This window comes from Pecten maximus, chromosome 7 (assembly GCF_902652985.1).
Source record: "Pecten maximus chromosome 7, xPecMax1.1, whole genome shotgun sequence".
In the NCBI taxonomy this organism is placed as follows: Eukaryota; Metazoa; Mollusca; class Bivalvia; order Pectinida; family Pectinidae; genus Pecten; species Pecten maximus.
Genome location: NC_047021.1, coordinates 45949058 through 45961015, shown reverse-complemented (window position 1 = coordinate 45961015; position 11958 = coordinate 45949058). Strand labels below are relative to the sequence as shown.

General features: G+C 36.9%; 1 protein-coding gene across 1 annotated transcript; it reads left to right on the top strand.

The window, feature by feature from the left end:
- The first annotated feature begins 768 nt into the window (after positions 1–768).
- On the top strand, positions 769–11728 carry LOC117330986. The gene is made up of 2 exons (XM_033889582.1): positions 769–1099; positions 10677–11728. The coding sequence occupies exons 1-2, from the start codon at positions 913–915 to the stop codon at positions 10952–10954; spliced, it is 465 nt and encodes a 154-aa protein (XP_033745473.1). The 5' UTR covers positions 769–912; the 3' UTR covers positions 10955–11728.
- Positions 11729–11958: the final 230 nt, after the last annotated feature.

Genomic DNA, 11958 nt, shown 5'->3' with positions numbered 1-11958 from the left:
TTACCTCATGTCTTACAGGTAAAACAACTTAAGGTTTGGAGCGACGTGGTAACAGGAGAGATATGTCACACTGACTTCCGAATGGTTACTTCTGTTAATTCGATATAGAGACTACGGGATTCTAGTTTGACTACAACATAAAAGACCTACAGAGTATTTAACAAAGTAAATTGATGCCTACCAAAGACAAGCCGAATGCTGTGGATTCGATTGCATGCACGGTGTGTCATAAATAATTATCACTGATCAAGGTGGCGAGTTTTGTAATACAATCAACGACGCCATGGATGCAGTTTTTTTTAACTGAACACCTGTTTTCAAATCCATACCATCCCCAAACAAGAGGATTGGCCGAAATATACGATATAACTCTCTGTGTAGACGCGTTATCAACGTATTAAATCAGTCTGACTGGGACCTTCCCTTAGCCCTTACTGCCGACAGGACATCTGAACAACTCTCCCCAATAGTGTTATGCTGGGTGGCTCGCTGTAGTCTTGTTAAATAACAAGATCTTTAGAGCTTTAGGTTTAATGGCGGTAAAACTCAACGAACAACGGAAAACGTACATAGCAGTATATAACACACAACTAGCTCCAACTAAACACCAAGTCGATTAGGTGTCTTCTTATACTTTCGTCCAAACCGAGAGGTTTTTGCTTGTCCACCCGTACTGGGCTGCTATGAATGTTTTCATATCCTGGTTTGATTCGTTCGCCTCAGTCAACGGCGGGTATGACTGATCGAGCTGCTCCTCGTAAGACATCGGCTTTTCAATAGTCGCTGGTTCCTGTGGATCAGAGGGACAATGGTAGTCCTCAACAATTGTAGGAAGAACAGAAACATCAAAAGAATGTTTAACCTTGGTAACCAGGCTGATACGACATCAGATAAGAAAAGTTTCAAACGGTCATGCGCTCACTGACCTCGTACACGACCGGGCCGTATTTCTTTGTTATCACAAAAGGACATCAGATAAGAAAAGTTTCAAACGGTCATGCGCTCACTGACCTCGTACACGACCGGGCCGTATTTCTTTGTTATTACAAAAGGACCTTACCAAACAGACAGAAGCGTTGGAGACTGTCCTATATAAGAGGTAAAATCTTTTTGGTGAACTTTGGAAGCCTTCAAAGCCTTCTTTGCTTCCTGCTCAGTAAAAAGTATTCCCTCTAGCAACCTATCAACGTAGGTTTGAAGATCTGCAGCATCTCTAAGAGTATTCAAGTCTTTGTAAATGAGCCAGGCGAGCGATTAGCCGGATTTACCTTTCAATCTTACAGTACACTGTAGTGGTAAACCAGATTCCTTATCAAATAACAGCACTGTGAACATTGTTATTGCACTATCATTTGTAACTTAAATAATTATCATTGTATCAAAAACCACATAGTCAACGTCGGGCGTGTGAAGGGAAACATTTGTTTGGTTTTACTAAAATCCTGATATTTATGCCCCGCCCTAGAATGACCAGTGCCTTTGACTGCCATATCTACGTTTCTCTTTATAAATATGTATGTAGTCCTATATGATAATGAGATGCAGGTCAAATTCTGATTTTCTTACTGAAAAGGTCCATTTGACAGAAGAAAACCTGGTATAGCTGACATTGGCGATCCTTGCCTAACACCAGTGAAAATGAAAATAAAATCACAAAAGACCAAAGTCTTTGGTTGTCAAGGGGGGTGTTCGTGGCGATCGAGGGAAAGAGAATGTGTTGTTTTACATGTTGTTTTAGGTGTTGTTTTAAGTGTTGTTTTAGGTGCTGTTTTAAGTGTTGTTTTACATGTTGTTTTAGGTGTTGTTTTAAGTGTTGCTTTAGGTGTAGTTTTAGCTGTAATTTTAGGTGGTGTTTTAGGTGTAGTTTTAGGTGTTGTTTTAAGCGTTGATTTAGGTGCTGTTTTAAGTGTTTTTTAAACGAACATTAATGTTCGGTTATTGCAATCAAGAACTGGACTGAGAAATATGACCATATTTGGTAACCACATTCACCAATACGCCATCTACTGTCTGTTTCAATGAAATATGGCTGCCCCCATTGCCTTACGCTTCAAATAATTTACTTGCAAAAACATCTTCGTTTTATATAGTAGTTTTACCGAAAATGTTGAAATGTATTCAGTAGATGTTTTCAAGATGCATACGATTTGGGAAATGCATAACGCTAGCGAAATGTGAAGACTAAATGAACCTGAACTTTGCGAATAACTCCAGGTCAATATATATATGTAAACAACTATTGCGCAGGCGCATTCGTCTCCGGATGTTTAAAAAAGTTTTGCTCTTCCGTGTTCATTCCAAAACGGCTGACATTATAGCATAGGTCTGCAAATATGTCCGCGAATTACTTAAATGTGTAATATATATATTCTAGAATGTTACATCATTATCAACTAGGTGTGCATTTCTATAATTTAGAGAAAGAAATATATCAATAACGGCATACGAGACGATACATTGTATCATACTCTACGTGTTTGCGAGAAAGAACTGTACATATTTATATAGGCTTACAATTAGGTAGCATTTGTGGTCAGGGTGACTACTCATAGCGTTAACGTTGTCATCGATTTCCATATACCATTTTCCTTTGACGAAAATGACCAATAAATCAAATGCAAATGATAATATCTTGTTGTTATGTGCACGGGATTGCTTGTTGTAGGCGATACTTGGAACGTATTTACTGTTGTAAGGGAGGTAACTGCAAGATTACGGAAATCAAAAGTTAAATCAATTTGATTGGTCGATTCTTCCATGACTTTGGCAATGGGTTTACAATCGAAGTGACAGATAACTACGGCAATATTCAGGTGATATCAACAGTAACATTTTTGGATACGTGTGGTTGGCAGTTGTTGTCATGTTTAAAATGAACAATTATATAGCTTGTTTTTATTTCGGCAAAGACGAGAATATTTACGGAAACGGACCACAGGTGAAGCGGACTTGGAAATACCGAAACGAAGAAAATGGGGCTTAATTATAATATAAATTGGCATTATTTTCAGAGAATTGACCCAAATATATGTTCTTCAATGCCTTATTGTATCATATGTAAAATATTAGCGGTTTATTTGACCGAATTTTAAATTAATTTTTCATTTGCGAATCGCGGCCCGATTGTCGTTAGAGTTGAATTACCGAAATGGCCGATAGTGGACCCAAAATCGATATTTTTACGAGAGAATGGACACAATATAGTAATCTTTCGTGTGTGTATAGAGACCATATGAATTTTTTTTTCATTTACCTGGAAGTATTTTGAAATAATTTGCAAAATACGGAATTCACGACCAAATTTTCGATTGTGACGAACTACTGAGACGGTGTTAAATTCATGTTAAGTCAATCTGATTAAAATCAGCTGTTACATGGCTACGTTTACTATGCACTACGTCTACATAAATTTCTTAATGCCGGAAAACGGAAATCTGGATTATCTAAAAACAAATGCAAAAATACTTGTGATATTCACTTAATTTGATATTCAACCGATTATTGTTATTTGCAGTTTTATAACTTCTGATATATTGTGATTGATTCTCTATATGATATTGCTGTGGAATTTGTGTTATTTTTCAAACAAATTCATTTTAATAATTTTCAATTTAGAATTTTCATCAAGTCATGATCAAGACTTGAAACTATCACTACACCATACTTCAAACACGGAGTAATCAATGAATTGATAAACTGAAAATTGAAGTCAAGCAAATGAGTTAATATTTACCTTGAATATTTTTTCAATATACAACAAATGTTCAGATGACTATTTGTGCCATGCTGTTACAAGGTTTCTGTTACAATTCTAAAATTGAATTAGTATGTAAATATATGTTATCCTGTCAATATCCACAAAGCGAGTGTAATCTACTGTACTCAAAGTCATGCCAGTAGAAAGCGGTACATATACTTACTGCTTACATCTAGTACTTACTTGTGTGAACTATAAATCAATAACAAAATGGTTCATATATTTCTATATATGACTTCACAAATTATGTGGTGTCTGAAGATCTGAATGAAGTGAATAAACGATGTATTGAATTATTTTTATGAAAAAAATTCAAGTCATAGATCATTCTCTTTTAAAAATGTTGATTTCAGGTCCATTTTGATAATTCAACTATGGCGGCAATCAGGCCTCGAATGGCGAATGATTACAAAAATTTTAAATACTTCTCGGTCAAATAAACCCTTAATATTTTACATATGATTAATTTTGACATTGGAGAACATATAATTGTGTCCATTCTCTAAGCACTGGTAGAAAGTAAAGAATAGAGCTTCATAAATATATTCTCAAAATTACTAATTACCCCCGTAAATAAAACATTTTACATAAACCTCCCATGACTGATGGTGAACTTAAACTTGCAAATCTCCTGTGTCATTCAAATTTTGATATGTGTAAATATATACACGTACGGTATATATATATAGATATAGATATGGAATGCTTCACAAATTTGCATACAGTTATATTATATGGAATCTTATAACACCCCCAAAAATGTTCTCTCCACATAAAGGTGTGATTTGTGCAATTACATTGCTGAACTGTGTGGTTCAGTATGGTTGGATGATCAACATTGGAAGGACAATAAATAGGGAATGTGTCGTCCCATCGAATGGACTGTAATCTTTGTGATCAGGTTTGAAATTGAAAATAAAGCTTGAAGTTTTCTTTACCTGTTTGCTGAATTATTCGATGAAGATAGTCTTTATCACATTGTTTACAATACTGTAATTATACCAGAAGTAAATCTTCTCATATAATGATTTATTAACATCAAATGATTCCTGAACAAAAGGACTCATTTTTTTGTTTTGAAGTACCATACATGCTTGAGTACAGTTTCAATAGGATACATTCCTAATCCGGGCCTTGATTAGCAGCTCTGGTTTTGGTTTTCAGTAATTTTTTATGTGTGTTTCATCATATTAAGTTGAAATATGCCAAACTAACGATGGAACTAGCCTAAATTTAGTGCGTATTAGAAGTTGGCATCAATAAGGTCACAGAGTTCTGGCTGTATTATAACTGATGATGCCTTCCCGAAAGAAAGAAGACATATTTTATTTTCATCCATCCAAGATAGTTTAACAAACTTCCAATTTCAATTAGGACCTTACAGAAATATGCATGTGTACATTTCAAATTATTTGCAATTAATTCCTAAACAAATATCAGTAAATTTATCAACTTTAAACTTAGATTACTGATTTTGCATTAAACAATAATGCTCGTTTACAGTACTTACAGTACTTTGATTTAGATGTTGTTTTAAGTGTTGGTTAAGGTGTTGTTTTACATGTTGTTTTACATGTTGTTTTATGTGTTGTTTTAGGTGTTGTTTTACATGTTATTGTAGGTGTTGTTTTAAGTGTTGTTTTCGGTGTTGTTTTACATGTTGTTTTAGGTGTTGTTTTAAGTGTTGTTTTATGTGTTGTTTTAAGTGGTGATTTAGGTGTTGTTTTAGTTGTTTTATGTTGTTTTAGGTGTTGTTTTACATGTTGTTTTAGGTGTTGTTTTACATGTTGTTGTAGGTGTTGTTTTAAGTGTTGTTTTCGGTGTTGTTTTAAGTGTTGTTTTAAGTGTTGTTTTAGGTGTTGTTTTAAGTGTTGTTTTAGGTGTTGTTTTAAGTGTTGTTTTAGATGTTGTTTTAAGTGTTGTTTTAGGTGTTGTTTGATGTTTTGTTTTAGATGTTGGTTTAGGTGTTGTTTGACATGTTGTTTTAGGTGTTGTTTTATGTGTTTTTTTACCTGTTGTTGTAGGTGTTGTTTTAAGTGTTGGTTTATGTGTTGTTTTACATGTTGTTTTAGGTCTTGTTTTAGGTGTTATTTTAGGTGGAGTTTTAGATGTTGTTTTAAGTATTGTTTTATGTGTTGTTTTAGGTGTTGTTTTAAGTGTTGTTTTCGGTGTTGTTTTAAGTGTTGGTTTCGGTGGGTTTTTTAAGTGTTGTTTTAGGTGTTGTTTCACGTTGATTTCGGTGTTGTTTTAAGTGTTGTTTTAGGTGTAGTTTTAAGTGTTGTTTTATGTGTTGTTTTAAGTGTTGTTTTAGGTGTTGTTTTGCATGTTGTTTTAGGTATAGTTTTACCTGTTGTTTTACATGTTGTTTTAAGTGTTGTTTTAGGTGTTGTTTTAAGTGTTGTTTTAACATTGTTTTAAGTGTTGGTTTTGGTGTTGTTATAAGTGTTGTTTTAGGTGGGTTTTTTTTTATTTCAAACATCATTTTAACAAACTCATCGGTAAATCCCGGGTCGATTGTATGAAATTTTACCGTTTTTCGTACAGTTATTGGTAAATTCATATTTGTTATAGATACCTTCGTGATCACATTCAGCCTGTACGTTGATCGAGTGGTATTCTTAACGGTTGACCAAATTAGGTTCATCCTTTGTTGGTGCTTGTATCCTCATGTGTGTACCATCGATACTTCCTACAACGCCTGGGAATCCACCATGCTGATAAAACCCTGTTGTATTTTCAATTTGTCTTGTCTGTTGACCGGCCATTTGATAAATTGTGATATCAGTGAAGACAAAACTTCCGACACTTTGGGTATCACCCATGATACAGTAGATTTATCAGTCAGGATGGTATCGCCAACAACCTGTTGGAATGTTCCCGTCGCATAAAAGCGCAGGGCTATCAACACTCGAGAAAATAGGTACGGTGATATAAGAGCTAATTGACCCAGAATACTAAAACCATTTTATAATCACTATACACTGAAATAGATAACTAATATTTTATATAGAACTAGCACAGTCTTTAGTGTGTATTAAATTCCATTTTATTTTCGACTGTAAGATCTTATTGTCCTAAAGAATACTGAAGTACCGATGATAATTTATATTCGTGTCTCTTACATAGATCTGCACCAATGCCACATCATTTCCAGTACATAAAAGTGATGAAAGGAAACACACATATATTCCCTGACTGACTATATAAGTAAAGCAGATTTGCCACTTTAGTGGTATTACCTACATTTTACTCCTATTTATAGGTATCTCCAGTTAATCTCTTACTAAATCTACTGTAAAAACGATCTTTTCCCGACAGTATCTCGCTCGGACTTGTTTTTTCAGTATAATCATCTGACACGGAAACATCACGATAGGATAGCTGACTGCGCTGTCTTCTAAGTACATCAAACATGATATGCATCGCCAATTTCAGCAATGATGGTTTAATGATGCCCCCAACTATCTTTAAATATCGGTGATTTAATTAAACTTTAATGAGCTGCTAATCATTCATTAGTTTTAATGAACGTTTGTGCAACGTCATAATTTTTCCAGTGACGTCATGACATTGAATAAAGGTTTAATGAGGGTTTAATTCATCATTATCTTTTAATGAACGTTCGAACATCAAGCCTCAGGAATATATCTCTAAACTGTAGTTGAAGGGACATAACCCCTGCTGACAGCGATCACAATGTCAATGATAGGGGCGACTCGAAATGATTATATGCTATGCTACTGTATAAACATTACGAATATAACAGAAACGGAAATTAAACACCACCAAGAATAGAACACTGTTATATATGCCACAAAATATGAATTCGCCTTCTGTGACGCTTACAAATGGGTTCGTCACTACCTCTAATAGATCCTGGGTAGTGACTAGTCTACAGATGCAAATATATACAAATATTACTACTATTTGGTAGCCTTTAACATTTTACGAGAACATACAACAACAAAAATACAAGCTATATATATACAGTGGTCTGTCTGACCGCTGACACCTAATCTTTATACTATATTAGCACTGTTTGCTTACATCTAAAACTAGTACTTGACTATGACTCGGCCCGTACCACTCACAACGGCTAGTTACTGGTCGCCGGTCTGTGTGTGACCGCTGACTATACGGGGAGTCAGTGACTAGCAATATGTTTAATCGAACATGATATGACTCTCTGATTGTTCCTATTTATTATCATCGGCCACCTTACCCCTAGTGTTTGCTGCTGACCACCAACACTACTTATAGTATGGTCGCTGACATGCCCGTCGACTACCTGCTTGTAAGTTGTAGTCGCCAACTACTTTGTAGTCGCTAACCTATCAGCCTCTGCCAAACACTCTGTGTTAAAATGACTAGTTGATGGATCAAGGAGAAGACCGTGGTCACATCTATCTTTCCATAACTATCTACCTTTCTTAGGGTCTCTCCGCTTCTGTCTGCACAGTTTGGATGCCGAAATCAGAGTGTTGTGTTGATTGATTGATTGATGGGGCTTAACGTCCTTGTTCCGGTTATAACCGAGCCTAGGACACTAAGGGGAAAGGGGTTGGTCGGGGCACTAAATAGGGAGCAATTTCGCATTTCGTCATCGCCAAATGATCTAATATGAGAGGGACAGATGATTACCTCTATGTCTAAATTAAAAAAAAAAAAAAAAAAAAAAATTTTGACCTGTCACTGAATTGCCTTAATGCCCTACGTTATCCTAATCTAGACCTATATGAACCTATACTCTGTGGCGGCTAGCAATTAGCCTACTCTTGTTCGAAAACCAGCAGAGGATCTTTAACGTGCACGGCGTGACTCACCGTACACCGGACCCCGGATTAACGTCCCTTCCGAAGGACAAGAAGTGTAGAAGATAGCGTGAGATAGAGTATAGATTGGTTTGAAAAATTTGGTGTAGTTTGTTAGTAGGATATAGTTTTGTTATTGATAGTAGGAATTCTAGACACCATTTTGTATTGCTAACCATGGTGTTTTCGAATGGGTAAGGGGTAGGGTATAGATCAGACTAGTTTGTTATGTAGAGTGTAGTTATAGGGTGATTATAGAGGGGTAGTGCTGGGCTTGGGTAAGCATAGGAAATTTGGATTATGTGATAATGCGAGTTATTATACAAAGACTGTTTTTCGGGAGACTGTTGGTTACTGTGTATAATCATCTACAAGCCTACCCTACTGGAGCAGTGCTATGTACATAAAGCACAGTTTGATAGCGATTAGTAAAAGTAAGAGGAAAAGATAGGAGGGGAGGAAGGGGGGTTTAGAAAGGGGAGTTGCCAGATGGTATTGGCATGGGAGGTCCCCACCTCTATATCGGGGTTTGTGTTGGTGTATTTAAGTACATGTTTTAGAAGGTAGATACCACGTTCCTCGTCACAGGGGGTCTACAACCCGGACCACTCCGGGGCAGACACAACTGCAGAGTAGGTGGATATCTGATGTCAAATTGTGTTACCTATTTTGTGTATGAATGGTAAAGATGTTCATATGTTGCGATGGGTTTTTTGTGTGGTTTGGGGAATATATAATGCTTTTGTACGGATCATTCACTACTAAGTGCACCTGACGAGGTGCGAAGCTGTACAATACACATTATGTCCTATCGTGGTGTATGCGTGTTGTATTTTTGATTGGTGTGAGTGTTTATAATGCTTTTGTACAGATCATTCACTTAAGTGCACCTGACGAGGTGAGAAGCTGTACAATACACATTAAGTCCTATCGTGGTGTATGCCTGTTGTATTTTTGTTTGGTGTGAGTGTTTATAATGCTTTTGTACAGATCATTCAGTTAAGTGCACCTGACGAGGTGAGAAGCTGTACAATACACATTATGTCCTATCGTGGTGTATGCCTGTTGTATTTTTGTTTGGTGTGAGTGTTTATAATGCTTTTGTACAGATCATTCACTTAAGTGCACCTGACGAGGTGCGAAGCTGTACAATACACATTATGTCCTATCGTTTTCTGTCAGAGCCGGCTTTTATACCCTCCGATATAGACCATCCGAGTCATTCAAGTGTTTTACATGTAAGGGTAGAATTACATAATCAAGCGTGCGGGAGAATGCACGAGAATAGCTCATGACCCGGATGAACACATGTAAACAATACACAACGATGCCTGATCGGTATGTGTTATCTATTTTCATTACACTTCTATATTAGACAGTTTTTGCTAATTAAATAACCCCATATGTGCCCCTTAAGATGGGGGCCGCTGTGGCCTAGTGGTTAAGGTGTCCCGACACTTTATCACTAGCCCTCCACCTCTGGGTTGCGAGTTCGAAACCTACGTGGGGCAGTTGCCAGGTACTGACCGTAGGCCGGTGGTGTTCTCCGGGGACTCCGGCTTTTCTCCACCTCCAAAACCTGGCACGTCCTTAGATGACACTGGCTGTTAATAGGACGAAAAACAAACCAAACCAAAAGCCCCTTGAGATCGGGTACCGATTCAGAGTTGCGTTTTACAAATACCTGCATCTCCACAGATAACGCGTTGCTTCTTTTTGTAGGATAATGAAGGCAATTTCTTAATATGACAATATTTAATTCGATACAAACTCTGCCAAATCTATACCTCGCTCTAAGATGGTCATAATTAAGGTCAGCTAACGATGGCGACCAGTCGTAGTGACGTCACGGGTTCCCTTCCTCTCCCAGAATATCAAACAGGTTCATCGCCATCGTGGAGTCTAACTATGCAGTTTAGAAATTTAATTTTGGTTTAATAGAGCCCTTAACCTTCATTAAAAATCGGAAAGTTAATCAAACTTTAATCCTCGTTTAAAGTTAATGAACGTTTGTGCAAGGTCACATGTTCCGGAAATGACGTCAACAAGTTTATGATGGTTTAATGAAGCTTTAATCCTCGATTAAGTTTTAATCAAACTTTCAACAGCCGGCCCCAGTTCTCTCGAGGGAGGTCCAGGAAGTCACATCCTAAAAACTTACTGGTCTTTAGAGGCAGCTTTGATGGACACCGGCTTTGGTGGACCGGCTTTGGTGGACAGCGGTTTTGACCACACGATCTTCGTCCATGGCTTCACAGATGTCCCATACAATATTGGTGGAGGAGTCGGTATCGACAATATAGATCCAAATGGGTTCAACCTGCTCTGCATAGAGGAAGCCTTTGAGGAAGCGCGTCTTAGACAAATAAGATACAAACAAGAATAAAGGATCTGTCTACTAATGAATAACCCCTGTTAGTAAAACAATACACATGCAGGAAGCAATAGTGAATCTGTTCATGCGGTTTGATAAATGGATAACTGGTTTTAATAAATTTTGAGTCTTTTGTATGAAGTCAATCAAGTGTAAAGGACACCTCTATATAAAGGACATATTAAGATCAAACCTGTTTGTTACAATTTGCTTTATAATACAAAGGTAAAATAACTGTCCTTTTAATTAGGTGTCCTTGGTAGACATGTTTTGTTTTATTGACTGATGTAAGCAACCAGAGGAATGAAATGACTTTAATAATAGGATCAGCCTTGAAAGTGTCATGAAGATATCAATTGCGGAGTGAATCCGAGTACTGGAATAGCTTGCCAGCTCACATTAGGGCCAAAAATAATTTTTCTAATTAAAAGTTATTTTTGGCCCTAACGGAATTCGAATTCGCACACAGGACGCTAGATATTGGCAACGAAGGAACTATTTGGAAAATGTTTAGGGATTTATGTCACAATTTCTAAGACGAAAAATTGACTTGTTTTTCATGTACACGTATTTCGACTTAAGCTCTCAAATTTCGTGTCATTACATCGAGATAGAAATAAAACTCACATGGCAGTAACACGCTTCCGTTAGCACCAACGTATGGTGGCATATTTCTGCCATCGTGTTATTTTAGGTCGCGTTACGGTAACACGACTTGTCGAGATAATTATGTCGACAAGTCGTGTTATTAACACGGCAAGTCGTGTTATTATGGCGACCTGTCGCGATAATTTATCACGACCGGTCAAGTTAGGTTATCGCGGATCTCGACCTAACATGTGCTTTTGCCCAGATATGCCATCTACTTAACGTTTCGAAACGTCTCGGGCTTTACACTGATATTGTTACGCATGGCTGACAGGGAACAGTTGCTCTGACCTAAAGTACAAATGTAATGAACTTAAAATGTGTGTGTGTGTTTTTTTTAATCCTGTAATATTCAAACCATAATGTAG

Bases quoted from the DNA above. Each gene is read 5' to 3' on its own strand.
- LOC117330986 (XM_033889582.1), top strand. From the start codon at position 913: ATGCGCTCACTGACCTCGTACACGACCGGGCCGTATTTCTTTGTTATC. The intron at 1,100-10,676 runs GTAAAATCTTTT...AACTTTCAACAG, and splicing joins GAGACTGTCCTATATAAGAG to CCGGCCCCAGTTCTCTCGAG.